Source organism: Diospyros lotus, chromosome 2 (assembly GCF_014633365.1).
Source record: "Diospyros lotus cultivar Yz01 chromosome 2, ASM1463336v1, whole genome shotgun sequence".
NCBI lineage: Eukaryota > Viridiplantae > Streptophyta > Magnoliopsida > Ericales > Ebenaceae > Diospyros > Diospyros lotus.
In genome coordinates this window covers 16,612,731-16,626,755 of record NC_068339.1, presented here as the reverse complement: position 1 = coordinate 16,626,755, position 14,025 = coordinate 16,612,731, and the positions used below count along the sequence as shown (strand labels likewise).

At 40.7% G+C, this 14,025-nt stretch overlaps 1 protein-coding gene across 6 annotated transcripts in view; it reads right to left on the bottom strand.

Moving 5' to 3' along the window:
* Window positions 1–14,025, bottom strand: part of LOC127794432 (carboxyl-terminal-processing peptidase 1, chloroplastic) — a 55,569-nt gene that overhangs the window by 28,278 nt on the left and 13,266 nt on the right. For all 6 annotated transcript variants that reach the window (XM_052325496.1, XM_052325495.1, XM_052325499.1 and 3 more), the window contains exon 2: window positions 8,371–8,490. In XM_052325496.1, the coding sequence (XP_052181456.1) occupies window positions 8,371–8,490 (120 nt within the window). The remainder of the gene's footprint in view (window positions 1–8,370; window positions 8,491–14,025) is intronic.

The window sequence follows — 14,025 nt, the reverse complement described above, 5'->3', positions numbered from 1 at the left end:
CGCTACTAGTCAGTTGCGGGTCTTCACCATCCGGCCACCGATCACGCACACCACCACTGCTATTGCGTTCGCCGACCTCCGATCTGTTGACCCTCGGAGGATCGTCGTCGTTGTCGCCACCACACACCGCCTCTCTCGCACTGTTCACAAAGACGTTTTTGCTCCGATCTCTCTCACCAGTGCTCCGATCGCAACGCCGTCTTCACCATTAGACTCGCCTCCTTCAGTCCATCCCAGCCCCGGTGGTTTCGTCGCCATCCGCGGCAGCCGATCATCAGCATCCGCCATCTGCCATCGCTCCAGCGCACCTGTTCTCTGTGCTGGATCATCCAGCCTTTATTTTTTGGCTTATTTAACCCATTTGTTTCAGATATGTTGATCTTGTAGGGCTCCATTTTATCCAACATGGCTAGTACTAGTAAATCCGGCTCCTTTTCTGGTATTTTGTCTCCCTCTCCAGCCATTGCTACTGAGAAGTTGATGGGTAGTTCCAATTATATCTCTTGGTCCAAGGCGGTTAAACTATGGTGTATGGGTCAAGGCTTACAGGATCATCTAACTACCAAGGCCGAGAATGTGACCACAAACAAACTTGAGTGGCAGAGAGCTGATGCTCTGCTGTGCAGTCTCTTGTGGCAGTCAATTGATCTCTCTCTTCATCCGATCTATACTAACTATACCACGTGCTGTGAATTGTGGGCTCAGGTCAAGGCGTTATACACTAATGACATTCAATGGCTATATTCAATGGTGTCTAATCTGCTTAGTTTACGACAAGGGGTTTGACTCTTCCTGATTTTCTTGGTCGGATAGCCTCTATTAAAGCTGAATTTAACTCCTTATTACTTGCTGGTAAGACTGCTGCAGAGGATCTAGCTCAGCAGGATAAGTTCTTCATGGTGTGTACTCTTGCTGCCATTGGTCCTGAGCTTGCTCCTATTCGTAATCAAATTCTTGCTAGTCCTACTGTACCTACTATGGATGAAGTGTATTCTCGTCTTCTTCGAGCTTCATCTGTTCCTACGGTGCCTCCCTCTTTTGCAGGTGATCATTCAATCATGGCTTCACAGGTTCAGAGTAGTGGCGAATAGGGCGGAGATCGTGGTAATCGGGGCAAACGCCCCAAGTGTAACTATTGTCACAAGTGGGGGCATACTAAGGAACAGTGTTATAAGTTGCATGGCCGCCCTCCTCATGTTAATGTTGCTCATACTGATGGTTCTCGATCTGATTCCTTTGATGGTCATCCACCGCAAGCTGTCCTTCTCACTGGGGCTGACTATGATGAGTATCTCAAGTATAAGACGTCCCAGCAAACCTCATCCACAGTTGCTTCTGTCACCCACTCTGGTGATTTCACTGCCTGTCTCGCTCAGTCATCCTCTTTGGAACCATGGGTCCTAGACTCAGGTGCTTCTAACCATATCTCTGGTAATCCCCATTTGTTCTCTCATTTTACTAATTCTATTTCTTTACCTTCTGTAACATTAGCCAATGGATCCAAAGCGGTTGCTAAAGCTATTGGCACTGCCAAACCCTTACCTTCTCTGTCTTTAGATTCTGTCATTTATCTTCCTCATTGTCCCTTTAATCTTGTCTCTATTAGTAAACTTACGCGTGCCTTAAATTGTTCTATCACCTTTGATGATCATTCTGTTACTATCCAGGATCGCGGTACGAGACAGATGATTGGCATCGAATGTGAGCTGTAGGGTCTCTATCATCTCAACCTTCCTGCATTGCCTATTGCTTGCTCGGTGACTGAGTCTCCTACTCTTCTCCACAATCGTTTGGGACATCCTAGTTTGGCTAAGTTTCAAAAGATGATCCCCAGTTTATCTAGTTTGTCGTCTTTTCATTGTGAGTCTTGTCAACTTGGAAAACAGTCTCGCACTTCTTTTCCAAAGCGTGTCAATAATCGAGCTGTGTCCCCGTTTGCTTTAGTTCATTCCGATGTCAGAGGTCCTAGTCGTGTCGTGTCTGTTTTGGGTTTTCAATATTTTGTAACGTTTATCGACGATTATTCTCGTTACACATGGTTATATTTAATGAAAAATCGTTTTGAGTTATTCTCAATTTTTGAATCCTTTTGTGTTGAAATCAAAACTCAATTTCATACCTCTGTCCAAGTATTGTGCAGTGACAATGCCCCTAAGTATTTTTCTATTCCCTTTACTACCTTTATGTCTTCTCAGGAGATCTTGCATCAGTCGTCTTGTGCATATACACCACAACAGAATGGGATTGCTGAGCATAAAAACAGACATTTGATTGAAACTGCTTGTACTCTTATTCTACATCATCATGTCCCTTTTCGCTTTTGGGCTGAAGTTGTCCTTGTTGCTTGCTATCTCATTAACAAGATGCCATCATTGGTTCTTCAGCACCAGATTCCTCACTCTCTCTTATTTCCTGATCAACCATTATATATTCTTCCTCCACATGTCTTTGGTTGCACCTGTTTTGTCCATAATCTATCTCCCAGTAAAGATAAATTGTCTGTTCGGTCCATCAAGTGCATTTTTCTTGGTTACTCTCGCCTTCAGAAGGGTTATCGGTGTTATTCTCCTGACACACGTCGCTATTTTCTTCGGCGGATGTTACCTTCTTTGAGTCGTCTCCTTTCTACTCTTCGCCTCATTCCGAGTGTCAACCCATTTCTGAGGCCATCTCTCTTCCCGCAATCCTCCTGCTCCTATTCTCCTTGTTCCTTCTTCTACCCCATTGCAAGTTTATCATCAGCGTCATCAGCCTCGGTCTCCTCCCAGTGGAGATGTTGTTCCTGCGCCTTCTCCCGCATCTCCTACTACTTTAGCGACTCCTGCTGCCTCACATCCTGCTCCAGTCTCTCCACTTACCGCGGTCTTGCCTTCTGAGGATATGCTTCCTATTGCCCTTCGGAAAGGTACCCGTTCTTCTCGCTATTCTCACCCCATTTATAATTTTCTTAGCTATCACCGTCTCTCGTCTCCTTTTTGTGCTTTTATGTCTTCCTTATCCTCTATTTTAGTACCTAAGACTGTTAGTGAGGCACTTTTTTATCCGGGGTGGCGACAAGCAATGGTGGATGAGATGATTGTTTTGCATTCCAATGGTACTTGGGATTTGGTTCCTTTACCCCTAGGGAAATCTCTTGTCGACTGTCAGTGGATCTATACTGTCAAGGTGGGTACTGATGGGCAGGTTGATCGCCTCAAGGCTCGTTTGGTTGCCAAAGGATATACTCAGGTTTATGGCCTTGACTATGATGACACTTTTTTCCCTGTTGTTAAGATGTCCTATGTGCGTTTGTTTCTCTCTATAGCAGCTATGCGCCACTAGCCGTTGTATCAACTAGACATTAAGAATGTCTTCTTACATGGTGAGCTTCAGGAGGAGATTTATATGGAGCAACCTCCTGGGTTTGTTGCTCAGGGGGAGTCTGGGCAGGTTTGTAAACTCTGTCGCTCACTATATGGGTTGAAGCAGTCTCCTCGAGCCTGATTTGGTCGTTTTAGTGCTGTCATTCAAGACTTGGATATGACTCGTAGTGAGTCTGATCATTCGGTTTTTTATAAACACAAATCATAGGGGAGATGTATATACTTGGTTGTCTATGTGGATGATATTGTTATTACCGGTGATGATCAGGATGATATTATTCAGTTAAAGAAACATCTTTTCCATCATTTTCAAACTAAGGACCTGGGGTTACTTAAATACTTTCTTGGCATAGAAGTTACTCAGTCCAGTTCTGGTATTGTTATCTCTCAACGGAAGTATGTGTTAGACATTCTGGAAGAAACTGGGATGCTTGGTTGTAAACCTATAGATTCTCCTATGGACCCTAATGTAAAGCTCTTACCAGAACAAGGGGAGCCTCTTGCTGATCCTAGAAGATACCGCAAGCTAGTCGAAAAACTTAATTATCTCACTATCACTCGCCCAGATATTTCTTTCTCAATCAGTGTTGTCAGTCAGTTTTTACAGTCTCCTTGTGATAGCCACTGGGATGCGGTAGTCTGGATTCTCAGGTATATTAAGGAAGCTCTAGGTAGAGGACTATTATATGAGGACAGAGGTCATACTCAAGTAGTCAGATATTCTGATGCTGATTGGGCAGGTTCTCCTTCTGATAGACGGTCTACTTCAGGATATTGTGTTCTGGTTAGAGGAAACCTAGTATCTTGAAAAAGTAAGAAGCAAGTGGTTATTGCTAGGTCGAGTGCCAAAGCAGAATATCATGCTATGGCCTTGGCAACATGTGAATTTATCTAGTTAAAACAATTGCTTCAAGAGCTCAAGTTTGGGGAGATATCACAGATGAGATTAATTTGCGACAATCAAGCTGCATTACATATTGCTTCCAATCCAGTCTTTCATGAGAGGACCAAACATATCGAGATAGATTGTCACTTCATCTGAGAGAAGATTTTATCTGGCTGTATTACCACAAATTTTGTCAATTCCAATTATCAGTTAGCAGATGTCTTCACTAAGTCTCTCAGAGGTTCTCAAATTGAGTATATTTGTAGCAAGCTTGGCGCATATGATATATATACTCCAGCATGAGGGGGAGTGTTGAGTTATATGGTTATAGTCTAGGGTTAATCCTATGATAGAGCCCATGGCCCATTGTATTTGTGTATATATATAGGTATATAGGTGTATAGTCTATGAATTTAATTAAGTGGTTTTATACATATTAAAAGCTAGGTCTACTTCCTAAGCTTCACACCATCTATAGCCTTTTTGGGTAGATGAGTATCCAATGAAGATGCATTTTAGAGCTCGAGGGTCTAACTTGCCTCTATGAGGATTATGAATATGGACAAATGATATACACCCAAAAATTTTGGTTTCCAGCAACTAGGGATATGAATATCAGGGAAGTGTTTGGTTAAGAGCTACATAGGGCTAAGAGAGTCAAGAGTTTGGGAAGGCAACTGATTGATGAGGGATGTGGCAGTTAGAACTGCTTCTCCCCAATAGTGTTTAGGAACCTTGTGGTGAAAAAGGAGTGCTCTAGTAACAACCAATAGATGCCCATTTTTCCTCTCAACTACCCCATTTGGTTGAGGAGTATAGGGACAAGATGACTCATGGATAATCCCTTTTGGTTGGAAAAAAAATTGATAAGGTTTGGTTAAAGAAATCTTTGGTATTATCAGATCTTAGTCTCTTGATTTTCACTCCAAATTGAGTAGTAAATCATGTTATAGAAGTTAGGAAAAATATTGCTCACTTCAGATTTATTTTTCATAAGGAATAACCACATCACTCAGGTGCAATCATCCACAAACACCATATAAACCACCGTGCCCTAGAAATATTGGGAACAGTTGTAGGGCCCCAAACATCACTATAAATGAGAAAGAATGGAATAGAAGTTCTTTTATTCGATGAAGGATAAGTCAGTCTCTTATGTTTAGCAAATTCACAAACTGAACACTGAAAATTTTTAACATCAAGACCCCTAAATAAAGCTGGAAACATGACCCTAAGAGTAAAAAATGAGGAGTGATATTGATGTAACCAAATCTGATCTCTACTAGATTGCACCAAACATGACACAAAATTCACTTTTTCCTTTTTTTCTTGCTCATTTGGTCCCTCAAGATATTATAGGCCAGCCCTAGACTTAGCAAGCCCAATCATCTTCTTCGATTCCTGTCCCTAAATTTCACAGAAAGTAGGATAAAAGTTAGCACTGCAATTATTGTCCAGAACCAGTTTTTGAATGGAAATAAGGTTAATGAATAATTTAGGAACATGGAGAACATTCTTGAGTGTAAGATACTCATTGAGAATGATATTTCCTTGGCCGGCAACGGTAGTTAAAGACCCATCTGCCAAGGTTATTTTCTTGGAACTTGAACAAGGGTTGTAGATAATGAAATAATGGGAAAGAGGGGTCATATGATCTGTTGCCCCAGAGTCGAGCATCAAAGAGTTAGGTTGTGTTATCCCTGAAGCATGTAGGGTAAAAGAATGAGAGGAAATACCTGTAAGTGCAAGAGAACAGGTACCTTTTTCTTTCTTGACAAGAGATTCTAGAAAATTCCTTAGCTTCTCAATTTCTGCCCGGTTGAGATCCAAGCCTTCTCTTTGTTCTGATCCTTTTTGTTCTACTTAATGTTGGTTGCTAGTCATATTAGCCATGTAGGCTTGGCTTTGGCCCCCCAACTGTGGTTTTCCATGTAACTTCCAGCATCTCTTTATAGTATGCCTAGGTTTTTTACAAAAGGCACACCATAGAAAGTCTCTATCCCCAGCTTTCTTCTCCTCTTTAAGACCCCTTTTAGGAGCCTTTAGTGATACTAGTGTTGATCTCTCTATTGGAGAGTCATCTAGCATCACTCCCCTTCTCCCTTCTTCAACCCAGATTATAGAGATTACTTCATTTAAAGGGGGTAAATCTTCCTTACCAAGAACTTGAACTCTTACCACATCAAATCCATATTAAGTCCAGCTAAGAAATCGTAGGTTCTTTCTTTCTCCACAAACCTTTTTTATAATGTTGCATGTTCACTGCATTTCATCTTAAGGCATTGGAAATGATCCAATTCTTGACATAAAGTTTGCAGTGTATTGGCATACTCAGTTTGGTGGCAGCAATCTTAGTCCTTACTTCGTAAATTTGTGCAGCATCTTTCACCTTGGAATAGGTGAGCTTGACTACCTCCCATATGTCTCTTGCAGTTGTTAAGAATATCACCGTATCACTTATCTCTGGTACCATTGAATTCCATAGCCATAACATTACTAAGGAATCCTCCTCATCCCATGTTGCAAGCATATGATCTTCCTCCTTAGGACCAGTCCCCAAGAGATGACTTAGTTTCCCTTTTCCCTTGAGAAAAGTACGGATCAACTGGGACCACTTCAGATAATTTTTCCCATTCAACCGGTAGGTCGCCCGAAGATTTTGCAACTCTCCTCCATTGCTTGTACTGCCCATTCCAGTAAACTGAACCTCCGTGGTGCTACTATTTTCCATCATCTCCAATGTTGGATTCGTGTTAGAGACAGCAGACATTGTTGACATTAGGACTCTCAAACAGGACCAACTCGAAGAGAATTCCCACTCAAATTCTTTTACACATTCATAAAATTAGAAACAATTAAGTAATCAGAACAAAACAAAATGAAATATGACATAACAGAAAGATAAGTCAAACCAGCAAAGAGACGAGATTTATCCTGGTTCAGAATGCCTTTAGCAAACCTACATCCAGCAGCCAACACCCCACAGAGCAGTCTTTATTTAGATAAATCGATCAGTACATCAAGCTTCTAACCCTCATCTATATCTCCGAGTACACACAACTCATTCTCCCAACACTACACAGGAAACACTCAACCTTTCTTTCTCAAGAATGAAATCACTACTCGATCATAGATGAAATAGAAACTCTCTTTGGAATGCCCCTCGACTGCCTCCCATGCCCTCTTATTTATAGAAAGGGCGAACACCCCAATATAACTAACTATTATTGGGATATTACAATTAGGCCCCCCGAAATACTAAATAATTACACTTGGCATTTTAAACCCAATTGATCTAATCTTCTAGCCGATGCAGCTCCAATATATTACCGATCTTCTATCACATAAACTCTAGGCAAACACAACAGACATCCTATCTTATCGGGTGAAAGGATAAATGATCAAAAATTGGGTAAGAAAAAAGGAAGCCAAATAGGGCTTATCGGGTGAAGAACATAGGCAAATGAGGCCTTGATTATCCACCTAAGGTGGTGGTACCTGAGAAAGGCACTGGAGGCCCGAAAAAGAAGCCCCTTAGAAGGCCAACTCTGATACCATGTTAAAAGGAACTTTAAAGAGAATAGAATTACTTGATTTTTCTATTCCGTGTGTAAGCTAATAAATATACAAGAAATCTCCTAATAATTCTCCTAAAAACTAGGAACATATTACAATCCTAATTAGTAGGGACTGGATAACTTTATAGTTTACAGATTTATATAAGAATTAAAAAACTTAAAATAAATAAGGCTTTATCTCCTAATCGTTGACAAAATCAAAATGAAGTTACCCGTAATCCACAAAATATAAGATGCATAGAATACAATGGCAAACAGATTGTGAGAACAGCATTAGATGATAGCATTTCTATAAAGTTAGGCATACAATTCATTCATAGTTATAAACATACACATACATGTTCTTATACCATCTCATTTTTCCAATATGATTCAGCTATTTCTTAAATTAGAACAACATAAAAAATGACAAGAGAACAATCATTTACGCCCCCCCCCCCCCCCCCAACAAAAAAAAAAAAAAAAGTTGTCTAAACATAAGCAAGCCCAAAAAAGTTATATACCAAAAAGTGATTACCTCATTGGGTGAAAGAAAAGTGATTACCTCATTGGGTGAAAGAAATCGTGTATAAGGGTCACCCAAGCTAGCCAGCATCTGTCGGATGATATCATGAGCTTTTGATCTTGTCTGAATGGAAGTGCCTAAAATATCTTCTTTCTTTCTCTGAAACAATACAGGCAAAGTATTCCAATTATATAACAAAAGTGAGTAATAAAGTTTTTGAGAAATGCAATGTAACAGAAAAGTCATTCAATAAATGAGGGCTAATAAAAAAAGATGTCAAAGCATATCTATAAAATGACAGTCAAAAGCAATAGCATGTTAACTAAAGAAAGTATTAACCTTGCTTTAAAATCATGGATGATTTATTTTTATTTTAGTTTATCATTTCCCTTATTTTTCTCTAAGTCATGTACATTAGCACGGTATGCCTAGATCAACATTCAAATTTAAACACGTAAGTACACATACACCTATTCATACTCATACCAGTAACTACACATATTTACTACTATGATGGCAGTAGGATTACCAAATTACTTTCCTGTATGAAAAATAGTTTAATTTCATTTCACCCTGTATAACCCTTTATGCCCCATTTTTACCCTTCATTTACTCCCTTTATTTCTTTTATATCCCAAACACCAAAGTCTTGGTGGAAGATAAGGAAGATAAAGGCTAGCCCGTGCTAAGGAATGAACCAAGAGATACCAGATAATCTCATTCATCTCTTTCTTATCTCTTATTGATAATAATCTGTTTCAGTTTATTATCTGTTTAAATTTGTTTATTTAATTTGCTTGTATTGTAATCTAGAGCTATAAATTAGGAGTTATCTAAGAGCTCTAAATTAGGAGATATTTTAAGAGTTAGAGTTGAAGTAGAATTAGTAATAAGCTAGGGAACTTGTGTACTTATATTCAAGGAATAAACTTGTCACAACTCATGGGTAGTGAGAAGGGCATTAGTGTAATAAGGTTGTAGTAGTTAGTAGGAGGTATTTTGTGAGTTGTTAGGATCACATGGGTGCTATTTTCCAAATTTCAGTTACTATTGAATAGCTTATAAATAGGCCCTAAAATGTAGAGAAATGCATGTTGATGAATGAAGTGATTCTTATCTCTCTAATTCTCTCTCTCTCTTGTTTCCTCTCTAATCTCTCCCTCTAACTCTCTCTTTGAATTCTCTCTCCCTCCTTTAATTCTATCATTCAGTTTCTCTCCCAAACTCCAATCACAACCCTAGGTAACCCTAGGTATGTGACAAATGGTATCAGAGCTGGTCCTTTCTCGGCTGTGAATCTTGATAAATTCGTATCAGCTTGGATCAAAATCGAGAAGGCGCAAGCGAATCATGGCTCGAACTTGTAGGTGGAGTCCATTGTGAGAAGTAGATTCCTCCGATTCCTTTGCTCGTTGATTTTCGAACCTTAGGCAGTAGAAATTGATCAATTGTAAGGCAATCCTTAGCGGCAACGGAATTAATTGGACTTTTAAGAGGCGATTCCAGAAATAGCAGAGAGTTGACGGAGCGAGGATCCGACTTTGTTATTGATCTCCGACGGTGACTGAGATTGGCGATTAGGAGCATTTGTTCCAATCAGAGTTTGAAGGTCTTGAAGGCAGATTGGAACCGAGCAGAGCCAGGCTAACCTCAACCATAATCCCGACGGTGATTATCGGAAGGGTGAACTGAAGCGCAGAGCAAAGAAATTATCGACTAATATTGAGGCGCATTGGAGTAGCAATTTCGTGAAGTTAATTCAGCAAGTTCACAAAAAGAATCGGTTCTCTGGAGACTGCTACGAGTATTGAATCGAGGTGAGCAGAGGCGAATCGGAAGCCACCACTTGCGTGGAAGTGGCTCGGTAGGGCCAGAGTGTCAGCAACTTCTGGTCATTGATCGAGCAGCGATTTAAACGAAAATTAAGGCATCAAAGAGAAGCCGATCGAAGCCGACAGCAATTGCAACTGCTTTCAGTGACCAACTCAAATCAGGTAAGAAGAAGAGTTTGGCAGCGAAAGTTACTTCGGAAGCCAGATAGTGGACGGTGATTGGGTGGCAACATCGCTGGGGGAATTTGATTCGCATCAATCGGGGTAGAAAGCGACTAGTTGCAAGGCGGAACTGAACTCGACTTTGAATGGAGAAGCCGAGCACAACAAACGTCGATCGGAAGTGAATTGGATTAGAAAGGCGAGGCTGAGGCGCGATTGTAGCAGAGCCGTGGGCGATTCAAGAATTCAGAAGAATGAGAATTTCAAGTAGATGTCGGTGATTGGGTGAGACTAGGCGATCCTTGAATCACTTTGATTCCGACAAACTCGCTACATGTGGTTGAGGCGAGAAGGCAGACATGGTCAGAAGCGGAAATTCAAGTCTAGGTCACTGCATGTGACCAAGTCGTGAAAGAAGGTGCGATCAGAAACGGTACAGGGGTGAATTTCGACGATTTGGAGGAATTACAGCGAGCGGAATGATACTTCTCTGTTATTAATTTCCAGCGGTGATCTTCGTTTGAGAACTGGAGGCGACTTTGAAGTACTGCAATGGAACCGATCATTCCTCAGCTGTGAGTCAGGCAGCTCCAAAAGCAAAATTAGCAGTGATCAGTTGCAGTCGAGGCGAAGCAATAGTTGCAGTTGAGGCGCAGCAGTGACCGAGGCAGAATAGGTTGCTGAATTTAGCTTCTAGCGAATTTAGATTGGCTGAACTTGAAGCTGCTAAGGTTGCGGATTTGGAAGCGATCGATTATCGATAGGTTTTGGTGATTTATCAAAGCAATTTCAGTGACTGAATTCCGGTGGGTTTGGAGTACCGAAATAAGTTTCCGGAGTGGTCTTTGGAAGCTGATTAAGAGGCTGTTGCAGGGTGTAATTTCAAGGAATTGAACTGAGGAGATGGCCGAAGGACTAATTGCTGCAACAAAGGAAATTAAGGACCTCCGTAGGCAGCTGGATGATTTTTTGATCCTGCGTTCATATAAATTTCTGACTACTAATCAGACTTTGTTGACTTCAATTCCAAGTGCCGATTTGCCCACTCTTGCTCCATTGACTATTCTGGTGTTTGACAGGGATAGGCCAAAATGGTGGATTCAGCAATGTGAACGGGTGTTCTACCAACACCGAGTGGCTGAAAAAAAGAAGGTAAAAATGGCTACAACTAATCTAAGTGGAATTCCATACGTTTGGTTCCAGAATTGGAGCTGGGGAAAGGGTGGAATTGAGCTGGCCGCAGTTTGTAATTGGCTTGTGTAATCGGTTTGGAGAAAGGACCAAAACCTATAGTATCAATGGAGCTTCTAAGGCTGTTAATTTGGAGATGCAAGAAGCTGATGAGGAAGAAAAAGAAGCAGTAGAAGGGATCGAAGAATTGGGGGATGTCAGTCCAACAATTGGCAGCATCTCAAGCACTCTCACTGGTACTGAAAATCCAGCCGCTAAATTCCTCAATATGACACCGTTGGAGGAGGTAACTGTTGAGGATAAAGCTGAGATGTTAGCTAACAGTCCGGGAGCCAAAGATCTTGGAATGGAAACGCCCACAACAGCCTCAAATTGTGGAGATTTTAAATCTATTTCCCTTGAAAGAATAGGAATGGAAGGAGTGGCTGAATTACCTACTCTGAATCAAGTAACTCCAACTGAGAAATCAGTCAATTGGAGGGAAATTTGTGCCTTAATCGAAGTGGATAACCAATGGAGGGCAGTTCAAGCATGGTTAGAGGTTAAGGGAGGATGCTTGCATGAAATTGATTACACTAAAACCTACCAGCAGTATGTTTCTGATTTAGAGCAATGGAGGATGCAGAAGGATAAAGTGAAACAAGATGAAAAGAAGAAAAGGAAGGGATTCTTTGTTGAAGGAACCGAGACCCTTGTTGCTTTGCTTACTCATGTTTCCATTGGTGTTTCCATTGGTATGGCAGCAAGACATACTACTGTTGCTGCTGAGGAGAAGGAAAAAAGAAAGCAAAAGAGAAGGGAAAAACAAGATAAAAAGAAGGAAAAGCGAAGAAGAAACCAATGGGTGAGGACGGACATTGGATGAAGAAACAATGGCTTGGTTGTAATAAATTTCTTGGGGACAAAAAACCTTTCAAGGGGAGGGGAATGTCACAATTCATGGGTAGTGAGAAGGGCATTAGTGTTATAAAGTTGTAGTAGTTAGTAGGAGGTATTTTGTGAGTTGTTAGGAGCACATGGGTGCTATTTCCAAATTTCAGTTACTATTGAATAGCTTATAAATAAGCCCTAAAATGTAGAGAAATGCATGTTGATGAATGAAGTGATTCTTATCTCCCTAATTCTCTCTCTCTCTTGTTTCCTCTCTAATCTCTCCCTCTAACTCTCTCTTTGAATTCTCTCTTCCTCCTTTAATTCTATCATTTAGTTTCTCTCCCAAACTCCAATCACAACCCTAGGTAACCCTAGGTATGTGACAAAACTGAGAATGAGTGAGATAGAATTCATTCAATCTACCTAATTTCATCATGGTATCAGAGCAGTAAACCCACTTCCTCCTAAAGTATTTGGGTGTACTTCTTTCGTACATCACAACCAGCTAAACCAATCCAAACTTGATCCAAAGGCACTTAAGTGTGTATTTGTTGGCTATTCCCCCAACTCAACAAGGATATAAGTGTTTTCATCCCCCTACTAGAAAATTTATTGTGTCATGCAATGTTTCCTTCCTGGAAAAAAAGTCTTTTTTCGCTAACACCAACACAACCAATGAACCAGCAGATTCTCGAACTTCAGTCATATCTGTTCCTCTCAACCCATCCATCTCAAGTTCAGTTCCTGACCCTCATCCAAGTTCAGTTTCAGCCACTGAAACTTATCAGCCTAACCACAATCACTGTTCAAACCCAGAATCCATCTCACAATTCCTAAATCAACAAGAGGGGGAGAAAGAGGAAACCGAGATTCAACAAGATGGTCCAAGCTCACACAAACCTCCTCTTAAGATATATTCAGGAAGAACTCCAGCACTTCAGCCAACCAATCCTTCCAACCAGGAGGTAAGTCTAAATCAGCAACTTACTAACAGCATAACTGAACAACAGTGTGAAGATGATCTAGGTATTCCCATTACCTTAAGAAAAAGGAGAAGGACATGTACCAAACATTCTATCACAAATTTCCTTGGGTATTCTAAACTATCTCCTACCTATAAGGCATTTACCCTCAACCTTGATAATGTTGTTATCCCAAGGAAAATTTATCAAGCACTGCAGGATAGTAGATGGAGAGAAGCAGATATGGAAGAAATGGAAGCCTTGGAGAAAACAGGTACATGGAGAATTGTGGATCTTCCTAAAGGAAAGAAGGTTGTTGGGAGCAAGTGGGTGTTCACATTTGAGTATAAATCAGATGGAAGCCTTGAGAGATACAAGGCAAGGCTTGTAGCTCAAGTGTTCACTCAAACCCAAGGCTTGGATTATGAAGAAACTTTTGCCCCTGTGGCAAAACTAAATTCAATCCGAGTGTTGTTGTCCTTAGCAGTAAATTTGGACTGGAAATTGCATCAATTGGACATTAAAAATGCCTTCTCGAATGGAGAACTAAAGGGGGAAATCTATATGCATATATGTTGGACGAGGAAGAGAAATTCAAATTTGAAGATAATTAACCGATGGATAAGACCTTTAGTCTTGTAGTTTAAATATTGTAAACTTGTATTTTAAAGTTT